General features: G+C 42.2%; 3 protein-coding genes and 1 long non-coding RNA gene across 6 annotated transcripts in view; 3 read left to right on the top strand and 1 right to left on the bottom strand.

Moving 5' to 3' along the window:
* Positions 1-27,940, top strand: part of LOC124012438 (zinc finger protein 606-like) — a 1,040,669-nt gene that overhangs the window by 422,961 nt on the left and 589,768 nt on the right. The window lies entirely within an intron of this gene.
* Positions 1-27,940, top strand: part of LOC124012437 — a 971,157-nt gene that overhangs the window by 389,625 nt on the left and 553,592 nt on the right. The gene's annotated exons all lie outside the window — the stretch shown is intronic.
* LOC124012441 (zinc finger protein 777-like) lies at positions 376-27,940 on the bottom strand. 3 transcript variants are annotated; one of them, XM_046326062.1, is made up of 7 exons: positions 27,492-27,938; positions 26,994-27,124; positions 26,668-26,841; positions 25,079-25,240; positions 24,584-24,695; positions 24,258-24,382; positions 17,481-19,162 (listed from the first exon to the last, which is right to left on the bottom strand). In XM_046326062.1, the coding sequence occupies exons 1-7, from the start codon at positions 27,730-27,732 to the stop codon at positions 18,272-18,274; spliced, it is 1,836 nt and encodes a 611-aa protein (XP_046182018.1). In that variant the 5' UTR covers positions 27,733-27,938; the 3' UTR covers positions 17,481-18,271. The 3 variants fall into 3 exon arrangements, with proteins under 3 accessions (XP_046182020.1, XP_046182021.1, XP_046182018.1); XM_046326064.1 differs by lacking the exons at positions 17,481-19,162; positions 24,258-24,382; positions 24,584-24,695 and adding exons at positions 376-1,658; positions 1,875-1,986 and having other exon boundaries at positions 27,492-27,940; XM_046326065.1 differs by lacking the exons at positions 17,481-19,162; positions 24,258-24,382; positions 24,584-24,695; ... (2 more) ...; positions 26,994-27,124; positions 27,492-27,938 and adding exons at positions 376-1,658; positions 1,875-1,986; positions 2,317-2,430; ... (1 more) ...; positions 9,683-9,813; positions 10,225-10,872.
* LOC124012497 lies at positions 10,257-22,619 on the top strand. Its single transcript, XR_006834722.1, has 4 exons — positions 10,257-10,573; positions 20,663-20,714; positions 20,830-21,003; positions 21,412-22,619. It is a non-coding gene; the product is annotated as an uncharacterized LOC124012497 (long non-coding RNA).

Below are 27,940 nucleotides of genomic sequence, written 5' to 3'. Positions count from 1 at the left end.
TGGATAGTACACCAGTTTTGACTGGTTTGCTGTTTAGTACTTGGCAGCTTTTGCCTGTCCAGCAAGAGAACATAAAAGTAAGTATTTTGAAAAAAAGTGCACGAGTTGACATGGCCAACACAGAGACAAGTGTGGTCACTACTTTTAACATGAACTTTACAGGTGAGGTGCGACAATATCAAATGAATCTAATTCTAAATTAAAAGGATAGAGCACTCACCTCTTTTGTCACGTGTCCTCCGGTGATGAGAAGCCCACCCTGCTCGCAGCGCCAATGTTATGAATTGAAAACTGGTCAGTTTGGAGAAATGCTAGATGTAAAATATAAGGTGAACAACTTCTATATTTTAAAGGTCTAAAAGACAAAGACAGACATATGGGGAAGACAGAAAGTTTATTATTTAAAATGTCGTGATTCAAGAATTAAGTTCAATGTTTTGGTTCCACTGAGATAGGGGAAGCTCAGTCCCTGCAATGATACAAACATAACCTAGTCAGTCAGCACAGAGTCAATTTTGTATTTAATTTAAACAAAATGGTCATACACTCACATAAAATTTAGTACGATAACTTTTCTCACTATGGTAACAAACTTTTCTGTAAATCTTGTTCCTTCGCATTTATCTAATTCATTTTAGAATACTTTGGAAAAGATTCAACATTACAATACACACATCTTCACTACTTTGTCACTATACTCTATACATGGGCGGTGTGCATTTTCTGCTGGTGTATCCTGAGGTAGCCCCTCTCTGAGAACCTCTTCCCGCACTGAATACAGGCAAACGGCTTCTCTCCAGTGTGGATCTTCAGGTGCCTCTTCAGATGGGGCTGGTGGGAGAACTTCTTCTCACACTGGGGGCAGCTGTAGGGTTTCTCCCCTGTGTGGACCCTCTGGTGCCTCTTCAGGTTGGACGAGTCTGAGAAACTAGCCCGGCACAGGTGGCAGCCGAACGGTTTCTCCCCTGTGTGTATCCTCTGGTGGATTGCCACCTGTTTGGGGAAACTGAATACTTTCCCACAGAACGAACACGAGAAGCGCTTCTCTTTGCCACTAGATCTACTGATGGCGTTACTACTACTGTCATTTGTCAATGGGCTTGTGTAGCCATTTAGTGTTGAGGCACTGGCATTGTCTGAGGTCTGGTTTAACATTAGGGGAGTGTGAGGAGGACAAAGGCCAGGGAGTGTCTGTGTTGTCGCAGGGTCCATGTTCCAGTTGATAGATCCTAAAGAAGGCAGGCTGAAGGCAGCACCTGTTAGGGGGTTAACCTGAGGCGTCATCATTCTCTCTGGATCACAACTATAGGAGCAGGATGGAGCATCGCTAACCGAGTCTATGTCTGTTCTCTCCAGCTGCATATGGACTCCTCCCCGCCCCCCCAGACCAAATCTATGTCTCATCCTGGTTTCAGACAATCTGTTGTCATGGAGACTAAGTTTGGTTGTAGTTTTGTGTTCGATTGTCTTTTTCTGGTTGTGGTTAACAGTGTTGTCCCGCAGCCTAGAGTTGAGGACACTGTCCCATCCACTGTCCTCCACTATGTCGCCTGTGGTCCTGGCCTGATCAGTGATGTTGTCCACCGGGCCCTTGGCTGCACCCGTCTGGGAATCCAAGATGGCCGCCCAGTCTTCCCTGTCATCCTCCAGCCAACCACCTGCAGGAAGAGGTTACAAACATGACACAGAAAACTCTACATATAGAGTTTTTTTTCCTTCTCAATTATCTGGTCAAGTTTATACATACATTGTGTTTTGTATTTAAACATAAGTTGATTTAATTTTATAAATGAAGAAAAAATAATAGCCAGGTGCATCACTATTCCCATTGAAGATCTATTACTTTATGTAAGCTATATGTATTTCTCCCTTACCTTGCTCCCCCATCTTTAGTCCACTTAGCAGGTCAATGCTCTCTGGTCGGTCCTCTATGGTCTCCTCTTTGATGAGCAGCAGATCAGGCTTCCAATCCTCCATGTCTACTGACTGAAAGAGATATAGAGCAGGTTGGGCAATGAGGGATTGCTATGAGTATTATGCAAAAATGTTAGTTGATTTGATACTATGCAAACGTTATTACATTGTGTTACTAGACACTATAATGGTTTGATAATGTAAAGGCATTTTCCTACATTTTAATTGTAACCTGGACCATATCCACCTAGCGTCTCAGAGTAGAAGTGCTGATTGTGGATCAGGTCCCCACTTGCCTACATATTGTAGTCTTATTCATTATGATCTTAAAGGCTAAACTGATCAGCAGATCAGATCAGTAGTCCTACTCTGACAGGCTTTGCTTTCTAATACCATTCAGACCTCAGGTGGAGGTGTAGTCTGATTTTCCTCCATGACCATGGTTCCCTCAGGGTTCCCCAGATCCTCCTCATAACCCTCCTCCTTCATCAGCAGCACCTCTGGACCCTCCTCCTCCTGGAAGAGACAGGTGATACAGATTAAACAGACATACCTGAGGGAGTGTACGTACACACACACACACAAAGATAAACACACTTTAAACATAAATTGGTCATACTTGCAACTATTTACATTTAAACAGTTTATCCGGCTCAAAATGCGTACCAGCCAATTAAAAACATATTTATTTGCACGTGACAGAACGCTAAATTGTCGTACACGTTGGCCCTATGCTAACATCACAAGGTGGCAGTGATTATATCCAGGAACAAGTTCACATAAAGTTAGTCTGCTATCGCTTTAGCAGTGTGTGCTGCCTAGAAGTGATGGTGATAATGGTTGCCTACATGACTGCTACTAGACAAATCCATAAGGCTCTGTTTTCTTCTTACAATGTAAGATAAACGGACCTTATTTCTATTTGTTCCATAAAAGCACATGGATGTGTGTGAAACAGAAACAAAAACATGGGATTTTGTCCTATACACAAAAATGTGAAAATGTTATCTAACAGTAATAGCTAGTAGTCAAGGATGCATCAATGCAATATTGGCATACAACATTTTGCTACAGAACAACGGAAGAAAAGCACATTTTGAACTATTGAATTTGACCTATTTTAAGAAATGCCATTGGTTGGGGCAGAGGCATCATGCCCATAGAGCCCCAAGGTGGAGGTGTCATAAAACCCATAAAACCTAGCGGTCAAACTGCAAAATGGTTCTAATCATTTTTCCACCATAGGGGATTTTAGAAACACTTAAAATAAGGGCTGTGTTTTGATAACCATGTAAATGTCTCTCGGACAATATATTCCTCACTATTTACTCTCAATATCGAAAATGCTAATTAGCATCAAAGTAGACATTATGCAAGACTACAAATCCCTGCACGTCATCTCTAGCTGACACCTTTGCTAACCGGTATTGTGTCAATTTACTTGCACAAGACGGATCACAATTGTCAATTTAAAGAAATGCAGCCAATTTATTCATTACTCAATATAGCTAACATTAATCCAGAGAATCTTACCTTTGCCTCGATTTAGTAGTCTTGTCCAGATCATCATGGCATTTGTAGTTATTTATGATAGCCACATTAGCAGCTAATTAGCATTTCATTTTTGGCTGGTAAATATAGGCCAATATAATTGATAAAGTTACCTTGTCCACGAGAGATTTACACGGTTATCAAAGAGTCACACCAGGGTAAGCCTGCACGAATACATCCCTTATTTTAAGTTTCAAAAATCCCCTTTGGGAAAAATGAATGGTGGAAAAAACGATTGGAACCATTTCCTTGTTGGACCTCCAGGTTTTATGGGTATTATGACTCATATTGTGGTCTATAGGGGGCACAGTCATGAGGATTCAGAAGACTCAAGAGTTAAGCTTAGATATTAGGGCCGGGATGATAACAGTATCGCAACATTGTTTTTCATGGCAAAAATGAAAACACGAAGCGGACAGAACTCTTTGGTTCTTTAAAAACCTGCTGTATGTAAAATAGTGTGTGTTATGGAAAATAAATAAATGTGAGTCTGGATGAAAACACAATGATGTTTGTTTTCAATATTAGGACTGTTTTCCTCAAAAGTAAAATCTGCTTCGTGTTTTGTTTCCTTGCCACGACACAAACGAATATCGCGATACTGTTATCACCCCGGCCCTATTAGATATACAGAAAAATAGACATACATATGATGTTGGGGGTGAAAATAAGTCCGCAATGATAAGTAAACATCAGACAAACCTGACCAAACTATTTTGATGTGTACAGTAGGTGTTAGTGTGTGGGTATGTGTAGTTATATTTAGTAAGTGTATATTGGTTATAAAGCGCTATCAGTGTAGAATAGGGTGAGATCAGATGTGATGTATACTAGAGAGAGATTCAATGAAAGTCTTGGAATGAAAAGTCCCATTTTGTGTTTATTAAACAAGTTTTAAATACGACATATGAAAACCACACATACACGTCTCAACTAAAAAGCAGAATGAACTTGACAAACTACATTCATTTTCTCATTAAAAGGTGTCATGGGAAAACAATTAAGTAGTTGAATGGAAGTAATGAAACAGACATTTGTGATCATCATATAGGCTACGCAGTACAAACACAATTTGAAACAGACTTCAGGCTTATACTGTACACTAAGTATACAAAACATTAAGAACACCTGCTCTTTCTATGACAGACTGATCAGGTGAATGCTATGATCCCTTATTGATGTCACTTGATCAATCCATTTAAGATCTGTGTAGATGAAGGGGAGGAGACATGTTAGAAGGATTTTTAAGTCTTGAGACAATTGAGACATGGATTGTGTACGTGTGCTATTCAGAGGGTGAATGGGCAAGAGAAAAGATGAGTGCTTTTGAACGGGGGATGATAGTAGGTGCCAGGAACTTTAGGTCTACTATCCAAAAGGACTTAAAACGCCTTGTAGAGTCCATGCACCAACGAAATCAGGCTGTTCTGGGGCCTTACACAGTGCTTTCAGAAAGTATTCATAGCCCTTGACTTATTCCACATGTCGATGCCAAGCATACCATGGTGCAGCCACCAACATGCTTAAAAAAAATATGAAGAGTGGTACTCAGTGATGTGTTTGCCCCAAACATAATGCTTTGTATTCAGGACATAGAGTTCATTTCTTTGGCACATTTTTTTTCAGTTTTACTTTAGTGCCTTATTGTAAACAGGATGCATGTTTTGGAATATTTGTTTATTTTGTACAGGCTTCCTTCTTTTCACTCTGTCATTTAGGTTAGTATTGTGGAGGAATTACAATGGTGCTGATCCATCCTGGGTTTTCTCCTATCACTGCTATTAAACTCTAACTGTTTTAAAGTCACCATTGGCATGGTGAAATCCCTGAGCGGTTTCCTTCCTCTCCGGCAACAGAGTTAGGAAGGACGTCTGTATCTTTGTAGTGACTGGGTGTATTGATACACCATCCAAAGTGTAATTAATAGTCACCATGCTCAAAGGGATATTCAATGCCTGCTTTTTTTTACCCATCTACTTATAGGTGCCCTTCTTTGTGAGACATTGGAAAACCTCCCTTGTCTTATATATACAGTGCATTCGGAAAGTATTCAGACCTTCACTTTTTCCTCATTTTGTTACATTAGACTTATTCTAAAAAATGTCACTCATCAATCTAGACACAATACCCCATAATGACAAAGCAAACACAGGTTAATTTTTTTTGCCAAAGTATTAAAAATTAAAAACTGAAATATCACATTTACATAAGTATTCAGACCCTTTACTCAGTACTTTGTTGAAGCACCTTTGGCAGCGATTACAGCCTCGAGTCTTCTTGGGTATGATGCTACAAGCTTGGCACACCTGTATTTGGGGAGTTTCTCCCATTCTTCTCTGCAGATCCTTTCAAGCTATGTCAGGTTGGATGGGGAGCATTGCTGTACAGCTATTTTCAGGTCTCTCCAGAGATGTCAGATTGGGTTCAAGTCCGGGCTCTGGCTGGGCCACACTGACATTCAGAGACTTGCCCCGAAGCCACTCCTGCGTTGTCTTGGCTGTGTACTTAGAGTCATTGTCCTGTTGGAAGGGAAACGTTTGCCCCAGTCTGTCATCCTGAACACTCTGTAGCAGGTTTTCATCAAGGATCTCTCTGTACCTTACTCTGTTCAGCTTTCCCTCAAACCTGACTAGTCTCCAAGTCCCTGCCGCTGAAAACCATCCCCACAGCATGATGATGCCACCACCATGCATAACCGTAGGGATGGTGCCAGGTTTCCTCCAGACACGATGCTTGACATTCAGGCCAAAGTGTTCAATCTTGGTTTCATCAGACCAGAAAATCTTGTTTCTCATGGTGTGAGAGTCCTCTCGTTGCCTTTCGGCAAATTCCAAGCAGGCTGTCATGTGCCTTTTACTGAGGAGTGGCTTCCGTCTGGTCACTCTACCATAAAGGTGTGATTGGTGAGTGCTGCAGAGATGGTTGTCCTTCTGGAAGGTTCTCCAATCTCCACAGAAGAACTCTGGAGCTCTGTGAGGGACCATTGGGTTCTTGGTCACATCCCTAACGAAGGCCCTTCTCCCCTGATTGTTCAGTTTGGCTGGGCGGCCAGCTCTTGGAAGAGTCTTGGTGGTTCCAAGCTTCTCCCATTTAAGATTGATCGGAACACTGTGTTCTTGGGGACCTTCAATGCTGCAGAAATGTTTTGGTACCCACCTTCCCCAGATCTGTACCTCGACACAATCCTGTCTCGGATCTCTACGGACAATTCCTAGGACCTCATGGCTTGGTTTTTGCTCTGACATGCACTGCATCTCAAGGATGATCAATGGAAACAGGATTGACCTGGGCTCGATTTCAAGTCTCGTAGCAAAGGGTTGGAATACCAATGTAAATAAGGTATTTGTTTTTAATTTTTAATACATTTACAACAATTTCTAAAAACCCGTTTTCGCTTTGGGGTCTGAATACTTTCCGAATGCACTGTGTGTGAATGTATGTGTGACCCGTTTCAGGAAACTAGGCGTATGTCGCAAGTCACGACTTCAAAGGAGATCCATTAAGTGATTTTTTTTTCGAAATACGTTTTTTGGCAGAAATGCCTTCTGGAACATGTGAACTTTCATTTGCCTTAATTACAAACATGTATGGCATCTGTAAATATCAATAAAATTGTTAAATTACTAGCCTTGTTGGTTAAGCCACGGAAAGACAGCAACCTTCCCACTAGCCATGATTGGCTGAGATAATGAGTGGGCTGAACATGCCGAGAGAGGAGTTCGGATTGGTCTGCCATATAGAAGGCTTCTGTCTATTTGAGTTGGTCAGTCTGTGTTGGTAATCCTGTCGAACGCAGCTTTAAAACAAAATGTGTAGTGGAGCTGCATAAGTGTTGCTCTCCACTTTCTGAAGGATTGAGTTTTTATAGTATATATGTTTTCCTTTTTGTATTTAAAACAATAGAATACAGACAACACAAATGGCCGCTCCCAGCCGGTGGTTTCGCACTAACCGGCCCGAGATGCTGGCAAGGCAAAACATACAGTAATCCCATCCCCATCCCTGATTGCAGTACCTCAAACATTTACAATGTACATTTGTGTATATACTTATTCCAACAACACTCAAATTGGTTCTTTAAATTCACTGCTCATATGAGGGATCTTGCAGACAGTTGTGTATGTGTGGGGTACAGAGATGAGATTGTCGTAAAAAAAATAATGTTAAACACTTATTGCACACAGAGTGACTCCATGCAACTTATGTGATTTGTTAAGCAGATTTTCACTCCTGAACTTATTAGGCTTGTTATAACAAAGGGGTGGAATATTTATTAACTCAAAAACTTCCAGCTTTTTATTTATTAATTTGTAAAAAATTCTAAAAACACAATTCCACTTTGACATTATGGTGTATTGTGTGTAGGCCAGTGCCACAAAATCTCAATTTAATCCATTTTAAATTCAGGCTGTAACACAACAAAACGTGGAAAAAGTCAAAGGGTGTGAATACTGAATGCACTGTATCCCACAATGTCTGGGCTTTGCACTACAGCGCTCTTAGTTGTTGTAGAAATTGTCCCACTTCTGCGGTTTACTTTGTGCATTCGCTGAGTCTACCTTTAACGCAGGGTTTAATTTGTATTTGTCTCAATTTAATAAATTGAGGCTGTAACACAAAAAAAATTGGAGAAAGTCAAGGGATGTGAAAACTTTCTGAAGGCATTGTATATCACACAATGTCTGGATGCAATATTCTACCCAGGAATATCCAACACTGAAATATGTTACTCCAAATGAATCTGTGGATTTTTTCAGCGGACAAAAAATGAATCTGTCTTTATTATAAATGTCAGAAGCTATCGGGTGGAATGGTGACTTTCTATCTTATAGAGTGAAATGTTTTTTCTGCTGGTGTATCTTGAGGTATCTCCTCTCTGAGAACCTCTTCCCGCAGTGATTACAGGCGAACGGCCTTTCTCCTGTGTGAACCCTCTGGTGCCTCTTCAGGTCACCAGCCTGAGCAAAGCGCATTTGACACTGGGTACAGCTGAAGGGTTTCACCCCTGTGTGGACCCTCTGGTGCCTCTTCAGGGTGCTAGCCTGGGCGAAGCGCATGTTACACTGGGTACAGCCGTAGGGTTTCACCCCTGTGTGGATCCTCTGGTGGATCTCAACCTTCTGGGGGCAGCTAAAGCCTTTGTTACAGAACATGCAGAGGAACCTTTTCTCTTTAACATTGCCTAATGTTGCTCCCCCTCCCTGAGTCTGGGCTCTAGCCCTGTCATTTGAGTTCAATACCTGATCGAAAACGACATAGCCGTGTGAATCGGAAGGCCCCATCGACGTAGACACTGGGTCGCGATCCTTGAAAGCGTGTAAAGGGGAGTGGGTCGGGACATTTAGATTTGTCTCTAAGCTTTCCCTGTAGTCTAAGAAGTCACTGGTGTTGCCCTGCAAGTGTCCTTTTCCTAAGTGAGTCTCGTCTGCATTCCATGTCAGAGGAGAGTCACCCTCCACTTTCACAGTGACCAGACCCTCCCCTTTCTTATTTATTTCTATGGACCCTTCAGAGTATACACTACTACTGAACCGGTTCCAGTCCCCTATAGACAGATCAGTCTGTGTCTCTAAACTCAAGGGCATGTTGCCAGGGTCCATCTCTGTAGCGTAAGAACAAGACGGATCATCACCACCAGAGTGTAATGTGTCACCATCACCACGGGAATAAACCATCCACGGGCTCTGGTGAAATACCGGTAAATACTCTGAGCCAGGAGCAGGAGGACAGCCCAGTTTCCCCAGTCTCTCTGGGTCTGATCTGTGGTCAGATCCTGTGTGTAAGAGGCTGTGTGTTACAGCTAAAGTTTCAGTGTCTGTCTCTGACTTGAGGACGGCGTTCGGCGTTCCACTGACCTCCATGATGCTGCGTCGGGTCCTGGGCCGGGGCGTGGTGGCGAGGTCCTCCGTGGCTTCAGGGGAAGCTCCAGCCACTGCAATCTGGATGTCTCTGCTGTGCTGTGGGTCCTCCTCTCCTTCAGACCTCTCCTGCTTGACCCCAGGACCTGCAGCCTCTGCATCCTGACAAGAAGAGAGGAGGTTGTTACCAGTACCTAGTTGAATTGGATAAAAATGTCATAGGGAAGTCTCACAAGCTCCTCTATGGCAGATACATAAGGATGTACATGTAAGCAAGTGAATAGCTGAGGGGAGCCTTTCTGAAATAAACTGATCACAGTTGATATACTGTAATTTTAATGTAACACGTTTACACTAACCTCTATCACGATAACGTGCTGGGTTGAGGTTCGACTCCCCTCATCAACAGTGATTGGTTGGTCATCTCTCCATGTATTGCGTCCCGCTGGCTTCACAAAGCTCTTGTTGCCTCCAGTGAGATGTCCTTCACCTGAGAGAGTGATTGGGGGAAAAGAGGTGGTTAGGTTAGCTACTGTAAATGCTCAAAAGCTATTGTACAAGATTGACACTGTCTAGAATTGGCAAGAATGTAAGGTAACACTTCTCATAACTTCTTGACACACTATTTATTGATTGATCAATGTATTGTGTTCCATATGATTTTTTTTTTATTGAGTAAATAATAGGAAATGCAGTAAATCAAGATTCTGGTTAAATTATATTGCGTCTTTGCGCAAGATAACTAAGTAATCAGCTGAATTATTGCATACTAACTACCCAAAAACGGACCAAGACCCAATTCTGGTTAACCATATATATGTGTTGAACACATCTAAAATCACACATGCGCAGAGGGGAACCGGCGACATGCCCCGCATCCTTGGCCTTCTTCAAAATGTACCTCTTGCCATTTCTCTGTATCGGTCGAGGATCTTGACACTTCTGGGACGACTGGCGTGGACGCGCTCCCGTGACAATTTCAGTTCAAGTAGCTGTAGTTTCCTCCGCAATGCACTGGTTTCTTTTTGGCTTTGAGTAATTTCCAAACGAAAGACTGCATAGTCGTCGTCTACGAGTTTACAGACCTCTGCCACTGCGGCATTCGCTAGAACCTCCATAATGGAGGCTATTTCAGTGTGAAAAACCATACAGTTAGCAGCCATTGTTAACTAACCTAGTAGCGTTACCTAGATAGCTAACCTCTTGACCATCCAAGTCCTGTCTCCAACGAGGATTAAAGACTACATGGGGTAAGTATGTGGTGCTGTGCAGTTAAATTAACCATAGTTTGAGTTCAAGGGTGTTAATAAACGTCTAAATAAATTTTAAAAACCGCTAACGTGAAAAGTATTCTTAGTTACTGTTTACTTCCGTTTATACGGATGAGAAAGGATGTTGTCGCTCAAAGGGTGTGGCTAAATGAAAAGCGTGTGCGCACTGTTCTTTGAAATACGGTACTGCTTATCTCCTATTCAAGATCAGTCTTAAAAGCTTAGATCACTTAGAACAGTGTTAGCAAGATGAGTAGAATAAAATACAATATAATTACTTTCCCATCTACATCACCTCAGTACTGTAAATATTCAACTGTCCTTTGATCTAGCCGAGGTTTACTGTCTCTCTCTAAAAACAAGCCTGTTTCAAATGACAAGTTAATGAGGGGTGTGTGTTCAAATAACCTACAAAACGGAAGGGTCTTTCCATTTGATTTAAATCACAACCCTTTTTTGATTTGAATGAAATTTTCCATACATATTTGCCCATGGTAGAAGTGGTCAGAAAGTTACTTTTTGGAACTTAATGCCAAAACAGGCGCTCAAGGTTGAACCATTTTGCATACCATGAAAAAAAACATGTTTTTAATCAAAATTGAAATGAACCTTCGATATCAATTATTTAAAAAACGTGTAAACGTTTTTGCATATGTTGTAGTTTAGACACAGTTTTACATAATGAGGTGTTTGTTGTGCCCGCAATCGGTTGGGACACAGCAGGCTCTTGAATCCAGAGTGGATGTCATGTTTTGTCTGATTAATGTACTAACATGTGATTAACATTGACATTTCAACTTTCAAATGGTACCACAAAGATGGTTGAAAGACCACACATAAGAGAATGTGTCAACTTTGGGCACTTCCATCTCCTTAATGTTTTAGCCCCAATTATTTTAGAAAAAGTAATACTTATTTTCAAATGGTTGGGGTCGAGAGACTTTTCAGGTGTCAAAATGGGGTCACGGGCCAAAACAAGTTTGGGACCCCCCCCCCAAAAAAACTTACAAGACACTTCATAACTATAATATTATAGAAATAATAGTTCCCAGATATCCCCTGCGTACATCTCAAACCACACTGTTACAATTTCTCCCCATTGTGGACACTCCTATGTCTGATAAGGTTACTTAGGAAGGAGAAGCCCTCCTTAGTCATTGAGCTTCCTCCTGGACCTCTAGACATTGTTTGGGTGTTGTTGGGATTATGTGTGGTGTTACAGGCTAGGTGCCTCTCATGGTGAATGCCCATCCTGACCCTGTCTGTATTGGTGAGGTAACCCTGAGGTAACTGAGCATGGCCACATCCAGGCCCAGATCTTCTATGAACCCAGTCACCAGGAATTAGACGTGACGCCGAAGGAGAAGACAGACTTGCTGCTAGACTACAGAAGGGTCTCCCACCACTATCTGTGAAGGCTGAAGCCCAGGGTGACCTGCTCTGTTAATCATTGATTCAATTCCAGTGGCTGTAGTTTCCCCCGTAATGTCCTGTTTTCTTTCTGGCTTTGAGTTATTTCCAACCGAAACACTGCATAGTCGTCGTTAACGAGTTTACAGATGTCTGCCACGGCTGCATTCGCTAGCACCTCCATGATGGAGGCTATTTGAGTGTGAAAAACCATACAGTTAGCCATTGTTAGCAGCTAGCTAACGTTACTTAGATAACATCTATCAACCAAGTCCTGTCTTCAACGTGAATTAAACACTGCCTGACGTAAGTAAATTATGTAGTGGAGTTATATGGTGTTAATAAACGTGTAAATTACAACAGTAAAAATGCTAACGTGGAAATTGTTGTCACAGTTCACTTCCGTTTATACCGAAGAGAAGGGATCTTATTGGTTAGCATCATAGCTCAAGGGGCGTGGCTAAATTAATAGGGTCTGCGCGCTGTTTTTGAATGAAGCTACTACTTATTACATTATGCATCAAATCTCATTACTTGTTTTAGACTTGTTCAGAATTAAGTGTTAGCAAGAATATAGTAGAAAATAATTGAATAACTGTATTACATCCGCACAACTGTTCTCACTATGGTAACACTTTACAATTTCTGTAAATCTGGTACCCCTGCTTAGATAAATTAAATGTAGAATATTTTGATAAAGGTTAAACATTACATTACACACATCTTCACTACTTTATGTCAAGTAAACATTAAGGCATTTATTTTACTCATAATAAAATACCATCACACCAACCATTTACAGATACCATCACACCAACCATCACCATATCATCTACTCTGCCTCATCACACTCATTCTTTCCTCATTTCACCTCATCCAGCTCCCTACTACATCCTAAATCAACATAATTAATTACAAACTAACTAATTCTACATTACATGTCATTCATTATACATGGGCCGTGTGCTGAGAACCTCTTCCTGCAGTTCATACAGGCGAACGGCATCTCTTCCGTGTGGACCTTCAGCTGTCTCTTTATATGGTGCTGTTTGGAGAATCTCTTCTCACACTGGGGGCAGCTGTAGGATTCTTCCAGTGTGGACCCTCTGGTGCCTCCTCAGGTTGGACAGGTGGGAGAAAGTGGCCCAGCAGAGGTGGCAGGCGAATGATTTCTCCCCTGTGTGGATATACTGTATACCGGGCTATTTCAAAATAGACAGTACAATTTATGAGTTTTTTTGGGGGGGGTTGTAGTGCTATGCCACTGCTTATAACTATAAGACATGTAAGATGTATCAAATCAATTATAGCCAGCTCAAGGCTCCAGCTATGCATTTGGTTTGCTAACTTGCTAGCTAAGTGACTAGATGTCAAGATCAAGCTTCTTGGTTACAGCAGGGACATTCAATCCTCTCCTGGATCAAGATCCCTGTTGCTTAAATTGTTTTGTGCGTCAAAAACATTGCACCCCTTGTGTGTACTTCCAGTAATACTGTATACCCCGGGATGGTAAAGAAACGGTATGAAAATCTTGATCCCGCCCAACTAGGGCTGGGCGATATGGCCAAATGGTATTTTTCAAATTTGACAGTTTGATGGTATTTTATGTTTTTGATTAATAAAAGTTATACATTTGCTTTATGTGTAGTGCGTGACCTTAGGGTGGCAACACATATTCAAAATTATTTCAATGGGTCTTTCTCCATTCTGATTGTTTTATACTGTTCAATTCAACTTCAACCTAAAATAATATTCTGCACTTCCATCAATTTCTGCATTTCCTGCACTCATTTGAGATCATTTCCACACTGCCAGATATGGTCCAAAAGAATTAGGCTTTATATTTAACCAAATGTTGCAAAACATTATTTTTTTAAACCTTTTATTTAACTAGGCTTGTCAGTTAAGAACACATTCTTATTTTTGTCCAGGGAAAGGCCTGCCTTCTCAAAGACCTCTCAATCGCAGTTGACAACTGTGGTGTCCCCTTTCCAGAGTGCAAAGAACCAGGGGATCAGCTTCTTCTCAGCCCAGTCAATGCTCTTCTCTGGCCTGGCAGCCTAATGGTGGAATGAGCTTCCCCCTGCAGCTAGGACAGCAGAGTCCCTTGCCCATCTTCCGAAAACATATTTCTTAAAGCTATGGATCCGGATCACATTCTGCACATTTTACCCATCCTCTTCTGAACCATTACGTCTGTGCCTCATATTTCTGGACAGCCGAAATAAAAACCCTGCTGCGATTTGAACAAACATTTCAAGGGCATTATGAAAGCTACAACCTTTTCTGTCTGTAACAGATATTGCAGTTGCTCAAGCAGGACGCAGTCCCTACAATGTATTGGGAGCAAAGCATGAAAAATAACGCTGCATAAATAGCTGCATGTAGCCCAACTCCCCTCCTGAAAAAGGAACATGAAATCGTGCTTAGGCTTAATAGCCTATTGAAGCAGGGAATACAAATGTCCTTTGTGTACAACATGAAGTGTGTAAATTACACCAGACAAAGGCATTCATCGCTGATCAAAGCGGCAGTGGAGTACTGAGCAACAGCTACGTAGGCAGTGTAGTGGGCAGCCGCTAAAAAAATCCTGCACATAAGCAGAAATCTCTGTATTTTTTTGCCATGGCAAATAGGGTTTCCAGAAAATCTGGAACCACAGCCACTACAAAAAATGTTTAAAGTTTGCGGGAGGTGAGCACTTTCTCACGTCAAGTTCCATTTTTATAAACGCCAACTTTTGCTTGAACTGGCACACGCATATTTTGTATATGCACGGTATATAAATGAGGCCCCTGGCCAACAGCCTGGAAGGATGGTCCCCTCTCTTTAAGACCCCACAGATCACTGCACCTGTACATAGCCCATCTATCTACTTACCTCATCCCCATACAGTATTTATCTATCTTGCTCCCCTGTATCTCTACTTGCATATTCATCTTCTGCACACCTACCAATCCAGTAGTTAATTGCTATATTGTAATTACTTCGCCACCATGGCCTATTTATTGCATTAACTCCCTTTCCTCATTTGCACTCTGCATATAGACTTTCTGTCTTATTTTGTTCTACTGTATTATTGACTATGTTTTGTTTATTCCATGTGTAACTGTCGAATTGCTATGCTATTATCTTGGCCAGGTCGCAGTTGCAAATGAGAACTTGTTCTCAACTAGCCTACCTGGTTAAATAAAAAATAAAATAAAGGTTTGTAGGCCTCCTTGCTCGCACATGCTTTTTCAGTTCTGCCCACAAATTGTCTATGGGATTGAAGTCAGGGCTTTGTGATGGCCAATCCAATACATTGACTCTGTTGTCCTTAAGCCATTTTGACACAACTTTGGAAGTATGCTTCCAATGTGGTCATTGTCCATTTGTGACCAAGCTTTAACTTCCTGACTGATGTCTTGAGTTGTTGCTTCAATATATCCACATAATGTTCCTACCTTGTGATGCCGTCTATTTTGTGAAGTGCACCAGTCCCTCCTGCAGCTGTTGTTCTGGGATTGATTTGCACTTTTCACACCAAAGTACGTTCATCTCTAGGAGACAGAACGCACCTCTTTCCAAAGCAGTATGACGGCTGCGTGGTCCCATGGTGTTTATATTATATTACGTAATATCGTTTGTACAGGTGAACATCATACCTTCAGGCTTTTGGAAATTGCTCCCAAGGATGAACCGGTCTTGGCAGATTCCTTTTGATTTTCCCATGATGTCAAGCAGAGGCACAGAGTAATTTTTTTTAACCTTTATTTAACTAGGCAAGTCAGTTAAGAACAAATTCTTATTTTCAATGACAGTCTAGGAACAGTGGGTTAACTGCCTTGTGTTCAGGGGCAGAACGACAGATTTTTACCTTGTCAGCTCAGGGATTCAATCTTGCAACCTTTCGGTTACTAGTCCAATGCTCTAACCACTAGGCTACCACTGCCCCACCCAGTTTGAAGGTAGGCCTTGAAATACATCCACAGGTACACCTCCAATTGACTCAAATGATGTCAATTAGCCTATCAGAAGCTTCTAAAGCCATGACATCATTTTCTGGAATTTTCTAAGCTGTTTAAAGGCACAGTCAACTTAGTGTATATAAACTTCTGACCCACTGGACTTGTGATACAGTGAATTATAAATTAAATAATCTGTCTGTAAACAATTGTTGGAAAAATGACTTGTGTCATGCATAAAGTAGATGTTCTAACCGACTTGCCAAAACTCTAGTTTGTTAACAATACATTTGTGGAGTGGTTGAAAAACAAGTTGTTTTAATGACTCCAACCTAAGCGTATGTAAACTTCCGACTTCAACTGTATATTCATTCAGTTCGCTCACATTTGCTTGCAACTCCTCCAGCTTGTAATTTATTTGAATTTGGCGCTCTGCATTATCACTGGATGTTGGCCAGGTGGGATGCTACCGTCCCACCTATCCCAGAGAAGTTAAACTAATAACACAAACAATTATGCGTTTTCATTGAACACATTGTGTAAATATTCACAGTGCAGGGTGGAAAAAGTATGTGAACCCTTGCATTTAGTAACTGGTTGAACCTCAACCAAATGTTTCCTGTAGTTGCGGATCAGACCTGCACAACGGTCACGAGGAATTTTGAACCATTCCTCTTTACAAAACTGTTTCAGTTCAGCAATATTCTTGGGATGTCTGGTGTGAACTGCTCGAGGTCTTGCCACAGCATCTCAATCGGGTTGAGGTCAGGACTCAGACTGGGCCACTCTGGAAGGCAGTCTGTTGATTTACTTCTGTGTTTTGGGTTGTTGTCTTGTTGCATCACCCAACTTCTGTTGTGCTTCAATTGGCGGACAGATAGCCTCCTGCAAAATGTCACGCTAAACTTTAATTAATTTTTACGTCGATGATAGAAAGCTGTCCAGGCCATGAGGCAGCAAAACAGCCCAAACCATGATGCTCCCTCCATCATACTTTAATTGAGGTTTTGATGTTGGTGTGCTGTGCCTTTTCTTTCTCCACACAGTGTTGTGTGTTCTTTCCAAACAACTCAAATGTAGTTTCATCTGTCCAAAGAATATTTTGCCAGTAGCGCATCCAGGTGCACTTTTGCAAACTTCAGACGTGCAGCAATGTTTTTGGACAGCAGTGGATTCTTCCATGGTGTCCTCCCATAAACACCATTCTTGTTTAGTGTTTTACGTATCATAGACTCGTCAACAGAGACGTTAGCATGTTCCAGAGATTTCTGTTTGACTTTAGCTGACACTCTAGGATTCTTCTTAACCTCATTGAGCATTCTGCACTGTGCTCTTTGCAGTCACCTTTGCATGACAGCCACTCCTAGGGAGAGTAGCAACAGTGCTGAACTTTCCCCATGTATAGACAATTTGTCTTACCGTGGACTGATGAACATCAAGGCTTTTAGAGATACTTTTGTAACCCTTTCCAGCTTTATGCAAGTCAACAATTCTTAATCTTAGGTCTTCTGAGATCTCTTTTGTTCGAGGCTTGGTTCACATCAGGCAATGTTTGTGTATAGCAAACTAATTTTGTGAGTGTTTTTTATAGGGCAAGGCAGCTCTAGCGAACATCTCCAATCTCATCTCATTGATTGGAGAAGTCATTAGCCTATGGGCTCACATACTTTCCCCAACCTATATTGTGAATGTTTAAATTATGTATTGAATATAGACAAGAAAAATACAATTTGTGTGTTATTAGTCTAGGCACACTATGTTTGTCTATTGTTGTGACTTAGATGATCAGATCAAATTTGATGACTAATTTATGCAGAAGACAGGATCTCACATTCAGTAGTTGATTTGTATTCTTTAACACCATTACTAGGTATATATTCAGAAGACGTTTGAGCCTTTCTTCCCACTCAGAGATCTCGACAAATCAAGACACCGGTCTACACTGAAGAGGAAGGATCGTATTGGTTGGCGTAATAGTTCAAAGGGTGTGGTTAAATGAAAAGAGTATGTGCACTGTTCTTTGAAATACGCTACTGGTTATTACCTTCCACTTCTAATCTCATACGATCAGTATCTTTCAAGCTGTGAGCAGACTTGTTTAGAAAGAACAGAATAAAATTACTTTATTCCATCTACATCACCTCAAGGTAAATATTAAACTAGCCTAGGTTTACTGTCTCTTAAAAACAAGTTAAACAGGATTAATGAGGGGTATATGGTTAATTACCCTCTTACCCCAAGACACTTCACACGATAACAACAATCTGTCAGCTAAAGAATGATTCCCTGACATCCCCTGCGTACAGCTGAAGACTCACTGCTACGATTTCTCCTCGTTGTGGACACTCCTATGTCTGATAAGCTCTTGTAGTTTAGTTTGCACTTGAAGGGTGTGAACGGTCTGGTGCGTCTTCACATAATTTGCCTCAGCAAAGCGCTTCCCACACGTGGGGCAGGCGTACGGCATGTCTGTGTCCGTCCTAACGCTCGGCCTCCCATGTTGTGACCCAATGACACCAGAGGAGGTAAAAGCAGGAGCCACCCTCAGTTGATTAGTCTTTGAGCTCCCTCCTTGACCTCTAGCCATTGTTTGGGTGTTGTTGGGATTGTGTGCGGTGTTATAGGCTAGGTGAACGCCCATCCTGACCCTGTCTGTATTCATGGGGTAACCATGAGGTAACTGAGGAAGGCTAGACCCAGGTCCAGGCTTTCTATGGACCCAGTCACCAGGCATTAGATGAGACCCTGAAGGAGAAGACAGACTTGCTGATAGACTACCATCAGGGGGGTCTCCCACCACTCTCTGTGAAGGCTGAAGCCCAGGGTGACCTGCTCTGTTCATCATGGATACTGTGGTGTTTGTATCATAGGAACAGGAGGGTCTATCTCTATCAGCCCCAGGCCCTGCTTCATCCCTGCACTGAGACTGTGAAGAGAAGGTTCTGGTCTGCGGACTGGAGGCTCTGTCTCTCAGATGACCACCAGGACTGAGGTGGTTCAGTCCACCTGTGCACTGGTTGTGTTCTACGTAGTTGTTGTGGTGGAGTCTCTGTCCCCCGTGGTTGGTTCCGGGTTCTGACTGGGGAAGGAAGAGTGACTGCTCCTGATCCAGGGTCCTGATCCGGGGCCAGGGTTTGTGGCCAGCCTCTTCAGAGGTCCAGTCTCTCCCGCCAGTTACACCGGATATCAGCAGGTCTTCATGGACTGCAGACTGCAAACAAAGATGGTACAGAAAAGCATAAATGTTTATATAAAGAAACTCTAAAATGTTAACCACAGTCAAGCTCATTTAGTATTTAATTGAAACAAAATGGCATTACACTCACATTTATTGCCCGAAACGATACGCGACAGGACTAACTTTCACTAACACTTCTGTAAATCTGGTACCCTCGCTTTGATAAAATTAATTTTAGAATAGTTTGGAAAAGGTTCAACAACATTACACACAGCTTCACTACTTCAGGTCAAGTAAACATGAATTACGGCACTATCATTATTTCACTATAAAACATCAGCATCAACCTAAAGGGCCATGTCCAGCAGCAGCTTGAAGGCAGGGATGACAAACACCCCTTTCCCCTTCACAATATAAATCTAAAGTATAAAATGTTTCCATCTGCCATGAATTTGCCTTGATCAGCCCGAGCTCTTATCGCCGTAACACAAACCCTTGCAACACCATCAACGTCGACATGGTGTTGGTCAAGTTGACACCAAAAGCTGACTCTCAGTCGATCATGCCTTCACTCAACTGAGTTCGGCCCGAAAGGTGAACAATGGCTGACAGAGGTAAGTTCAATACTTTTTCAGTAGAGAAACTAATCAACCAACTAGCTACCTAATCAAAGAATATTAAAATTGTAGATTGTTTTTTGGTCTTCTGTTATGAACGCAGGCTATTGATTAGGCAAGCTAGGTTAAATGTCAACTAGCTAGAATGCTAACATTTAACCAAATATCTTTTTTATAACTAACCCAAGATGGACAACAGCCTGTCGTTTCCCATGGGAGAAAAGTAATCATAGTGGATAGAACAAGCAAGGAGGTGGGCAAAGCCAAGCATGAGCTTGCGAGATCCTATTGGCACGTTCTAGCATGTATTCACAAATATCCGTTAGGGAAGTACACGTGTGCAGTAACTCAACTCAACCTTGCACTCCTAAACATCACCATTTTAAACAACTTTGGCAAAGGATAAAGTTTACAAAACTTAGTCCACTCGGTTCGTAACATTGTAATTTTGGGAACAGAAACTGTATTGAGATCAAATGTTTTATTGATGAGAAAATTAGCAGAATGACGGCCAAATCCATCTCGCTTTATCTTCTCCCACTGCCGGCCACTGTGCTTCCTCTCATCACCAACCGCACGCTTCAGATTTATACATCTGGTGAAACATCTGGCTCATTGTTTCATCTGTGGTTTAACCAAAGATGGTTTTGTTTTATATACACAGTATCTGGTTTAACTAAGAGCATTGTAGCGAAGTCAAAACTGAGCCATGCTGACTGACAAGTGGCATTGGTACAGCTCAGCCCCAAATTGCATGTTATTATTTGGCTAAATTATCATCCATAGATGCCTACAGCCACAGCAGTCTTAAAATGGACTGTTTACCTTGATTGCAACATTAAGATGTTAAAACATTTAAACTCCTATTGAACTGTGACATAATTTCCTGACATCTTGTTTCCCTTTCTCACTCCAGTTGTTCTCAACACGTTTAACCAGGTGGAGTCAGGCTTCTACTCAGGAGTCAGGTCGGTGTTTACCTTTTTTCCAATGTCTAATGGATTGTACAAGGATTGTGAATTGGGACTTCCACTCCATACCAAATCTAATTCCATCTCCTGTATTGTTCTGCCCTCTCTTAAGATGATGCTGCTGTCCCACGGTAAGAACCTGGCGATCTTCACTGAGGGAGGTGACGTGGCCACAGAGTGCCTGGTACTCGTTCCAGTGCTACCTGCCGACTGGAGAACAGCCAGGGGGTGGTCAAGACAACTTCATCTTTAGTGAGTCAGCTCTGCTGCACCTGGGAGCTAAAAGGTATGGCACCGCACTCCAAACAGTCATGTATGCTAATTTGTGTTTCTTCAAGCAACAATCAGCAGTTGAAACAATAACAAAGCATACTCCTCACCACTGTTTCTGTAAAAAAGAAAGAGGGTGGATGGGGCTGGAGAAATGTACCCACTCAAATTCATAGACAGAGCTATGGATGCAAGGACAGACCTTTGCTCCTCCTAAAACCCCATTGGAGGAGATGACCCAAGGTTCTTCGCCTCAGACCTGCTCCAATAGGGTTTGAGAAGGATGCGAGTAGAGGAAGTGAGGAGTTGAGCAGAGATTAATTGGGACAGAGGTCATGTCATTGTTTTAGGTGGAATCTTATGTTGAATGATACATTTTATCTGTTTACACTCATATCTTTGTTCTACATATGCTTTTCCACAGATGGCTCTGGATGCTGATGAAATCTGACTGAAATTAGACTGTAGTCAATAAAACTTTCAATGCCAAATTGAAATCATTCATGATTCTGTAATTGATAGAAAATGATAGTTCCCAATCAGACAATTACTACATATCAAATCTGTTTCTCAGTGCAATGTTTAGTGAATGCATGGCATCGTTTTTGCTGTGTGTACTGATTCAGTTCTAAACGACCATCATCGAGTCCATTCTCAACCTCCTTGATCACTGCAACAATTGGCCGGTCTGCTGAGGGTTATTGGCTGCCACCTGCCCTACATTGAGGTCTCGCATGACTCCAGGGCAAGGAAGCGTGCAGAAAAGATCATTGCCAACCCCTTCCACCCTTTTCCAAACGAATCAGGTCAGTCACGACCAAAACCCCCCTCCACCTGAACAGCTCCTTCCCCCGCGCCGTGGCCTTCACCAACCGGCCACCTGGTCCACCATGATTCTCTCATCCATGGACTTTGAACTCTGCCCTATTCATCCACAGACTATGCACCCTGCACCATTAGCCAGGAACTGCACATTGCACAGCTCTTCCGTGCATAATTTAGCCAGGTCCCATTAGAGTGAAATCCAAACCAAAAAAGGTGCCAAGACTTTAAAGAGAGAAATTGAGAGTGAAAAGTTATTATTGCTGGTGGACAATTTGATGCATTCAAATGTATTTTTACATGCTTGAATCACGTTTCTTTGCTTACAGTTTGATATGTATTATTTAAGACATTTTTCTGTGGCAATTATGTTCTGCTCGTAGGACTTGAAGTTAGCTGGATACCCAATAAGCTTGTTGTTGAGTGAGAACGTCTGCGATTTAAATACTTAGCAAAGAGCTGCAGTTAGTTTCAGAATGGAAAGAAAGGAATAGATTAGTCCTAAATATTTCCAAAACTAAAAGCATTGCATCTGGGAAAAATCCCTCACTAATCCCTAAACACGTCTCGTAATGAATGTGGAAATTGAGTAAATTGTGGTGACTAAACTGCTTGGAGTAACCCTGGATTGTAAACTGTCATGGCCTAAACATATTGATGCAACAGTAGATAAGATGGGGAGATGTCCCTCCATAATAAAGTGCTGCTCTACCTTCTTAACAACACTATCAACAAGGCAGGTACTACAGGCCCTAGTTTTGTCGCACGTAGACTACTGTTCAGTAGTGTGGTCACAGAGGGACTTGTAGGTGGCTCAGAACAGGGCAGCTCGGCTGGCCCTTAAAAGTACACAGAGAGCGAACAATGACATGCATGTCAATCTCTCATGGCTCAAAGTGGGAGAGAGATTTACTTGTTTTTGTAAGAGGTGTTGACAAGCTGAATGTCCGGACCTGTCTGTTTAAACTACTAGCACATAGCTCGGACACCCATGCATACCCCCACACAAGACATACCACCAGAGGTCTCTTCTCAGTCCCCAAGTCCAGAACAGACTATGGGAGACGCATAGTACTAAATAGAGCCATGACTACATGGAACTCTATTCCACATCAGGTAACTGATGCAAGCAGAATAATCAGATGTAAAAAGCAGGTAGAAATACACCTCATGGAACAACAGGGACTGTGAAAAGACACACACAAAAGATACAGACATGCATACACACACACACAATGTGATATTGTTGTATGGTGGTTTTGAACATTTTGTGTTGTGGATATGTGGTGGTGTAGGGATGTTATATGATGTACTGTTTTATCTTTAGCTCATTCAGTATAAACATAGTTCACTGTTTTATCTGTTGTTTTAGAAGTAATGTGGGTGCTTTGGTGTGTTTGGACCCCAGGAAGGGTAGCTGCTGCCTTGGCCAATGGGCATCCCTAATTTTTTTATTTATCCGTTATTTTACCAGGAAGGTTGACTGATTTTACCGTTCTCATTTACAGCAACGGCCCGGGGAATAATTACAGGGGAGAGGAGGGGGATGAATGAGCCAATTGTAAACTGGGGATTATTAGGTGACCGTGATGGTTTGAGGGCCAGATTGGGAATTTGGCCAGGACACCAGGATTAACACCCCTACACTTATGATGCCATGGGATCTTTAATGACCTCAGAGTCAGGACACCCGTTTAATGTCCCATCCGAAAGATTGCACCCTACACAGGGTAGTGTCCCCAATCACTGCCCTGGGGTATTGAGATATTTTTAGACCAGAGGAAAGAGTGCCTCCTACATGCTCTCCAACACCACTTCCAGCAGCATCTGGTCTCCCATCCAGGGACTGACCAGGACCAACCCTGCTTAGCTTCAGAAGCAAGCCAGCAGTGGTATGCAGGGTTGTATGCTGCTGGCAAATAATAAATAGACATCTCATATTTAGCCTAGCTAGCCAGTTATATTTGTGTAGCAAAGTAATGCGCAACAGCCATGGAATACTGCATACATTTTAAAAGACATTACATCATAAATAGTATGAAAATTAGCACATACTACGCAGTTTAAGTACAGTGTGTCGGATGCCATTATGGGTATTCGGACATGGCGAGTGTCTGTGTTGTCGCAGGGTCCATGTTCCAGTTGATAGATCCTATAGAAGGCAGGCTGAAGGCAGCACCTGTTAGTGGGTTAACCTGAGGCGCCACCTGTCTCTCAATCTCAACTATAGGAGCAGGACGGAGCATCGCTAGCCGAGTCTGTGTCTGTTCTCTCCCGCCGCAAACCGACACCTCCCAGTCTCCGCAGACTAAATCTACGCTTCATCCTGGTCTCAGTCAGTCTGTTGTAGTGAAGACTAAGTTTGGTTGTTTTGTGTTCGACTGTCTGGTTGTGGTTAACAGTGTTGTTCCCCAGTCCAGAGTTGAGGACACTGTCCCATCCACTGACCTCCACTATGTCGCCTCTGGTCCTGGCCTGCTCAGTGATATCGTCCTGCGAGCCCTTAGCGGCACCAGTCAGGGTCAGAGAATCCAAGACAGCCACCCAGTATTTGTTAGCCTCCAGCCAACCACCTGCAGGAAAAGGTTACAAAATAGACTTTACAAATATGGCATGAGTTAGTTACCTGGTCAAGTTCATACATTATAATGTGTGTTTTTGTATATGAACATACATTGTATTGATTTAATAAATTAAGAGAAAATAGCCAGGTGCATCACTATTCCAATTGAAGATCTATTACTGTATGTAGGCTATATGTATTTCTCCCTTACCTTGATCCCCCATCTTTAGTCCACTCAGCAGATCAATGCTCTCTGGTCCATCCTCTACTGTCTCCTCTTTGACTAGCAACAGATCAGGCTTCCCATCCTCCATGTCTACTGACTGTAAGAGATACAGAGTGAGAGGATGTTGGATCAAGAAATCTGATATGAGCACCCTGCTATGGAGCATCTTCTGAATGGGAAATGAGGGATTTCTATGAGTACTATACAAACATGTTGTTAGTTGATTTGACTACTTGACAATCTTTAATGGTTTGATAATTGAAAGGCATGGTCCACACTTAATCAAGACCTGGTCCCATATCCACAGAGTCTCAGAGTAGAAGTGCTGATCGAGGACCAGGTCTCCACCTGTTTAATAGTCTTATTCATTATGATCTAAAAGGCAAAACTGATTCTAGATCAGCACTCCTACTCTGAGAGGCTTTGTGGATACGGGCCCTAACCTAATACCATATAGACAGTAGTTTACAGTGGGCTCACCTCAGTGAGACTTTGTGTGGTCCTGTGCTGCTCAGCTGGTTCCTCTGTGGGTTCAGGAGGTGTAGTCCGGCTGTCCTCCATGACCATGGTCCCCTCGGAGTTCCCCAGACCCTCCTCACAACCCTCCTCCTTCACCAGCAGCACCTCTGGACCCTCCTCCTCCTAGTAAAGACAGGTGATACAGATTACACAGACATACACTCCCTCAGTTATGTACACACAGATAAAACACACTTTCAACATGGAGTGTTTACCCATCCCCACTATGGTTGAGTTCTATACTGTAGTTACAGAATTATTTCACTGTTGTTCAACCCATCATGGTGGACATACATATGACGTTGTGGGTAAATATGTGTCAGCTATGATAAGACAAAAGTCAACAAAAGACAAACTATTTTGACGTGTACAGTAGATGTTTGTTAGTGTGTGGGTCTAGAGTCAAAGAAAGTCTTAGAATGAAAAGTCCTATTTTGTGTTTAGTAAACATTAAACAAGTGTTAAATGCACCATGTGTATAAATCAGTAATCATTTCCTCATTAAAAGTGTTTTGTGAAAATTTGTGAACATTAAAAAGCCGACACAGCACAAACAATATGAAACAGACATTTTAGGCTCATACCACACTATCTGTGGGATCTTCTCTGCTGTCAGCAATGAAAATTAATCTTTGTCATGTTTGATCTAAACGTCAGAAGCTATTCCTGTGGAATGGTAACTTTATATTTTATAGAGTGGAATGTTTTTTTCTGCTGGTCTATCCTGAGGTTGCTCCTCTATTAGAACCTCTTCCTGCAGTGTGAACGGCCTCTCTCCTGTGTGGACCCACTTGTGCCTCTTCTTGTTTCAAGTTGTAATGTCAACTGCACAAGTACTGTGAACTGCCTTTCTTGCGAGCTCTAAACCCAGCAATGCAGTAATAACAATGTAATACAACAAAAATAAAACACTGTGGTCCTTCTGTAGCTCAGTTGGTAGAGCATGGCGCTTGTAACGCCAGGGTAGTGGGTTCGATCCCCGGGACCACCCATACGTAGAATGTATGCACACATGACTAAGTCGCTTTGGATAAAAGCGTCTGCTAAATGGCATATATATATATACTAAAAAAAATATTTTAAAAAGTAAATATGCATATTATATACATAGTCAGTTCTAGTACCATACTACAATTTGCAGTGATACTGGAGCGACATGTATAGGGGTAAGGTGAGAAGGAATCAGGATATATGATAAACAGAGTAGCAGCAGCATATATGATGATTGTATGTAAGTGGTTGTGCGTGTGTAGAGTCAGTATACAGGTATGTGTGTGTGAGGAAATTATGAATTGAGTGTTTGTGTGTGTGTTGGAGTGTGCATGAGTGTGTAAGGCCCTGTGAGTGTGCATAGAGACAGTGCAAAAATAAAATACAAGGGTGAACTCAGTCCATGTAGCAATTTTGTTAGCTATTTAGCAGACTTATGCCTTGGGGAATGAAGCTGTTCAGGAGCCTATTGGTGTCAGACTTGATGCACCGGTACCGCTTGCCATGCTGAAGCAGAGAGAACAGTCTATGGCTTGGAGGCTGGAGTATTGGCGACTGACCTCTGTGATGCTGCGTCGGGCCCTTGGCGGCGCTGGGGTGGTAGTGGGGTCCTCCGTGGCTACAGGGGGCGCTCCAGACTCTCCAGTCTGGATGTCTCTGCTGTGCCGTAGGTCCTCCTCTCCTTCAGACCTCTCCTGCTTGACCCCAGGACCTGCAGCCTCTGCATCTGCAGACTGATACAAGAAGATAACAAGGACAACAATGCTGTAGGGAAGTCTCACTAGGTCCCCTAAGGCAGATAAATGAGGATGTACATTTAAGCAAGTGAATAGATGAGGGGAGCTAACTATTTTTTATTTTTTTTACGCAGCACTATTACACTAACCTCTATCATGATAATGTGCTGGGTTGAGGTTCCACTCCCCTCATCTACAGTGATTTGTTGACCATCTCTCCATGTATTGTGTCCCGCTGGCTTCACAAAGCTCCTGTGGCCTCCAGTGAGACGTCCTTCACCTGAGAGAGTGATTGGGGGGAAAAAAGAGGTGGTTAGGTGAGGTACTGCCAGTGCTCAATGGTATATTGCACACTTTTGTCACTGTCTACAATTGGCAAGGATGTAAGGTAACACTTCATAACTTATTGATACACTATTTATTGATCAATGTATTATGTTCCATGAATCACATTTATTTTGTCAATAAAAACATAGAAAATGCAGAAAATCTCATCTGGTTAGAATATGATAGTGTATTTGCGCAAGATAGCTAAATAAATCATAATGCATACAATCCAAAAACGGAGCAAAACCTAATTCTTGGTAGCACATCACATGTAGAGGGGAACCGGGCGACAGGCCGCGCAACCTCAGCAAAAAATGTACCTCTTGCCATTCCTCTGTATCGGTCGAAGATCTTGAAACTATTGGGACGACTGACAGGGACGCGCTCCCGTGCCACCTTCATTTCCAGTAGTTTCCTCCGCAATCCTCTGTTTTCTTTCTGGCTTTGAGTTATTTGTAAACGAAACACTGCATAATCGTCGTCTACGACTTTACATATTTCTGCCACGGCTGCATTCGCTAGCACCTCCATGATGGAGGCTATTTGAGCGTGATAAACCATACAGTTATATATGTTTAGCAAGCTGGCGTTAAATAGATAACATCTATCAACTAAGTCCTGTCTGCAACGCGAATTAAACACTATTTGGGGGTAAGTATGTGATGCTGTGCAGTTAAAGACTCATATTTTGAGTTTCAGGTTGTTAAATAAATGTTTAATAACAAAAACGCTGTGGCCACAGTTCACTTCCGTTCACGTTTTTTTCTTA

The sequence above is a fragment of the Oncorhynchus gorbuscha genome, linkage group LG24 (assembly GCF_021184085.1).
Source record: "Oncorhynchus gorbuscha isolate QuinsamMale2020 ecotype Even-year linkage group LG24, OgorEven_v1.0, whole genome shotgun sequence".
Taxonomy (NCBI): Eukaryota; Metazoa; Chordata; class Actinopteri; order Salmoniformes; family Salmonidae; genus Oncorhynchus; species Oncorhynchus gorbuscha.
The sequence above is the reverse complement of the archived record's forward strand: the minus strand, read 5'-3'. Positions and strand labels throughout refer to the sequence as shown.

Excerpts from the sequence above, each read along its gene's own strand:
- LOC124012441 (XM_046326062.1), bottom strand. The coding sequence starts at position 27,732 with ATGGTTTATCACGCTCAAATAGCCTCCATCATGGAGGTGCTAGCGAAT. Across the intron at positions 25,241-26,667 it reads CCCGACGCAGCATCACAGAG|GAGGAGGAGGGTCCAGAGGT; the intron begins GTCAGTCGCCAA and ends TGTCTTTACTAG. Across the intron at positions 24,696-25,078 it reads CCACACAAAGTCTCACTGAG|TCAGTAGACATGGAGGATGG; the intron begins GTGAGCCCACTG and ends TATCTCTTACAG.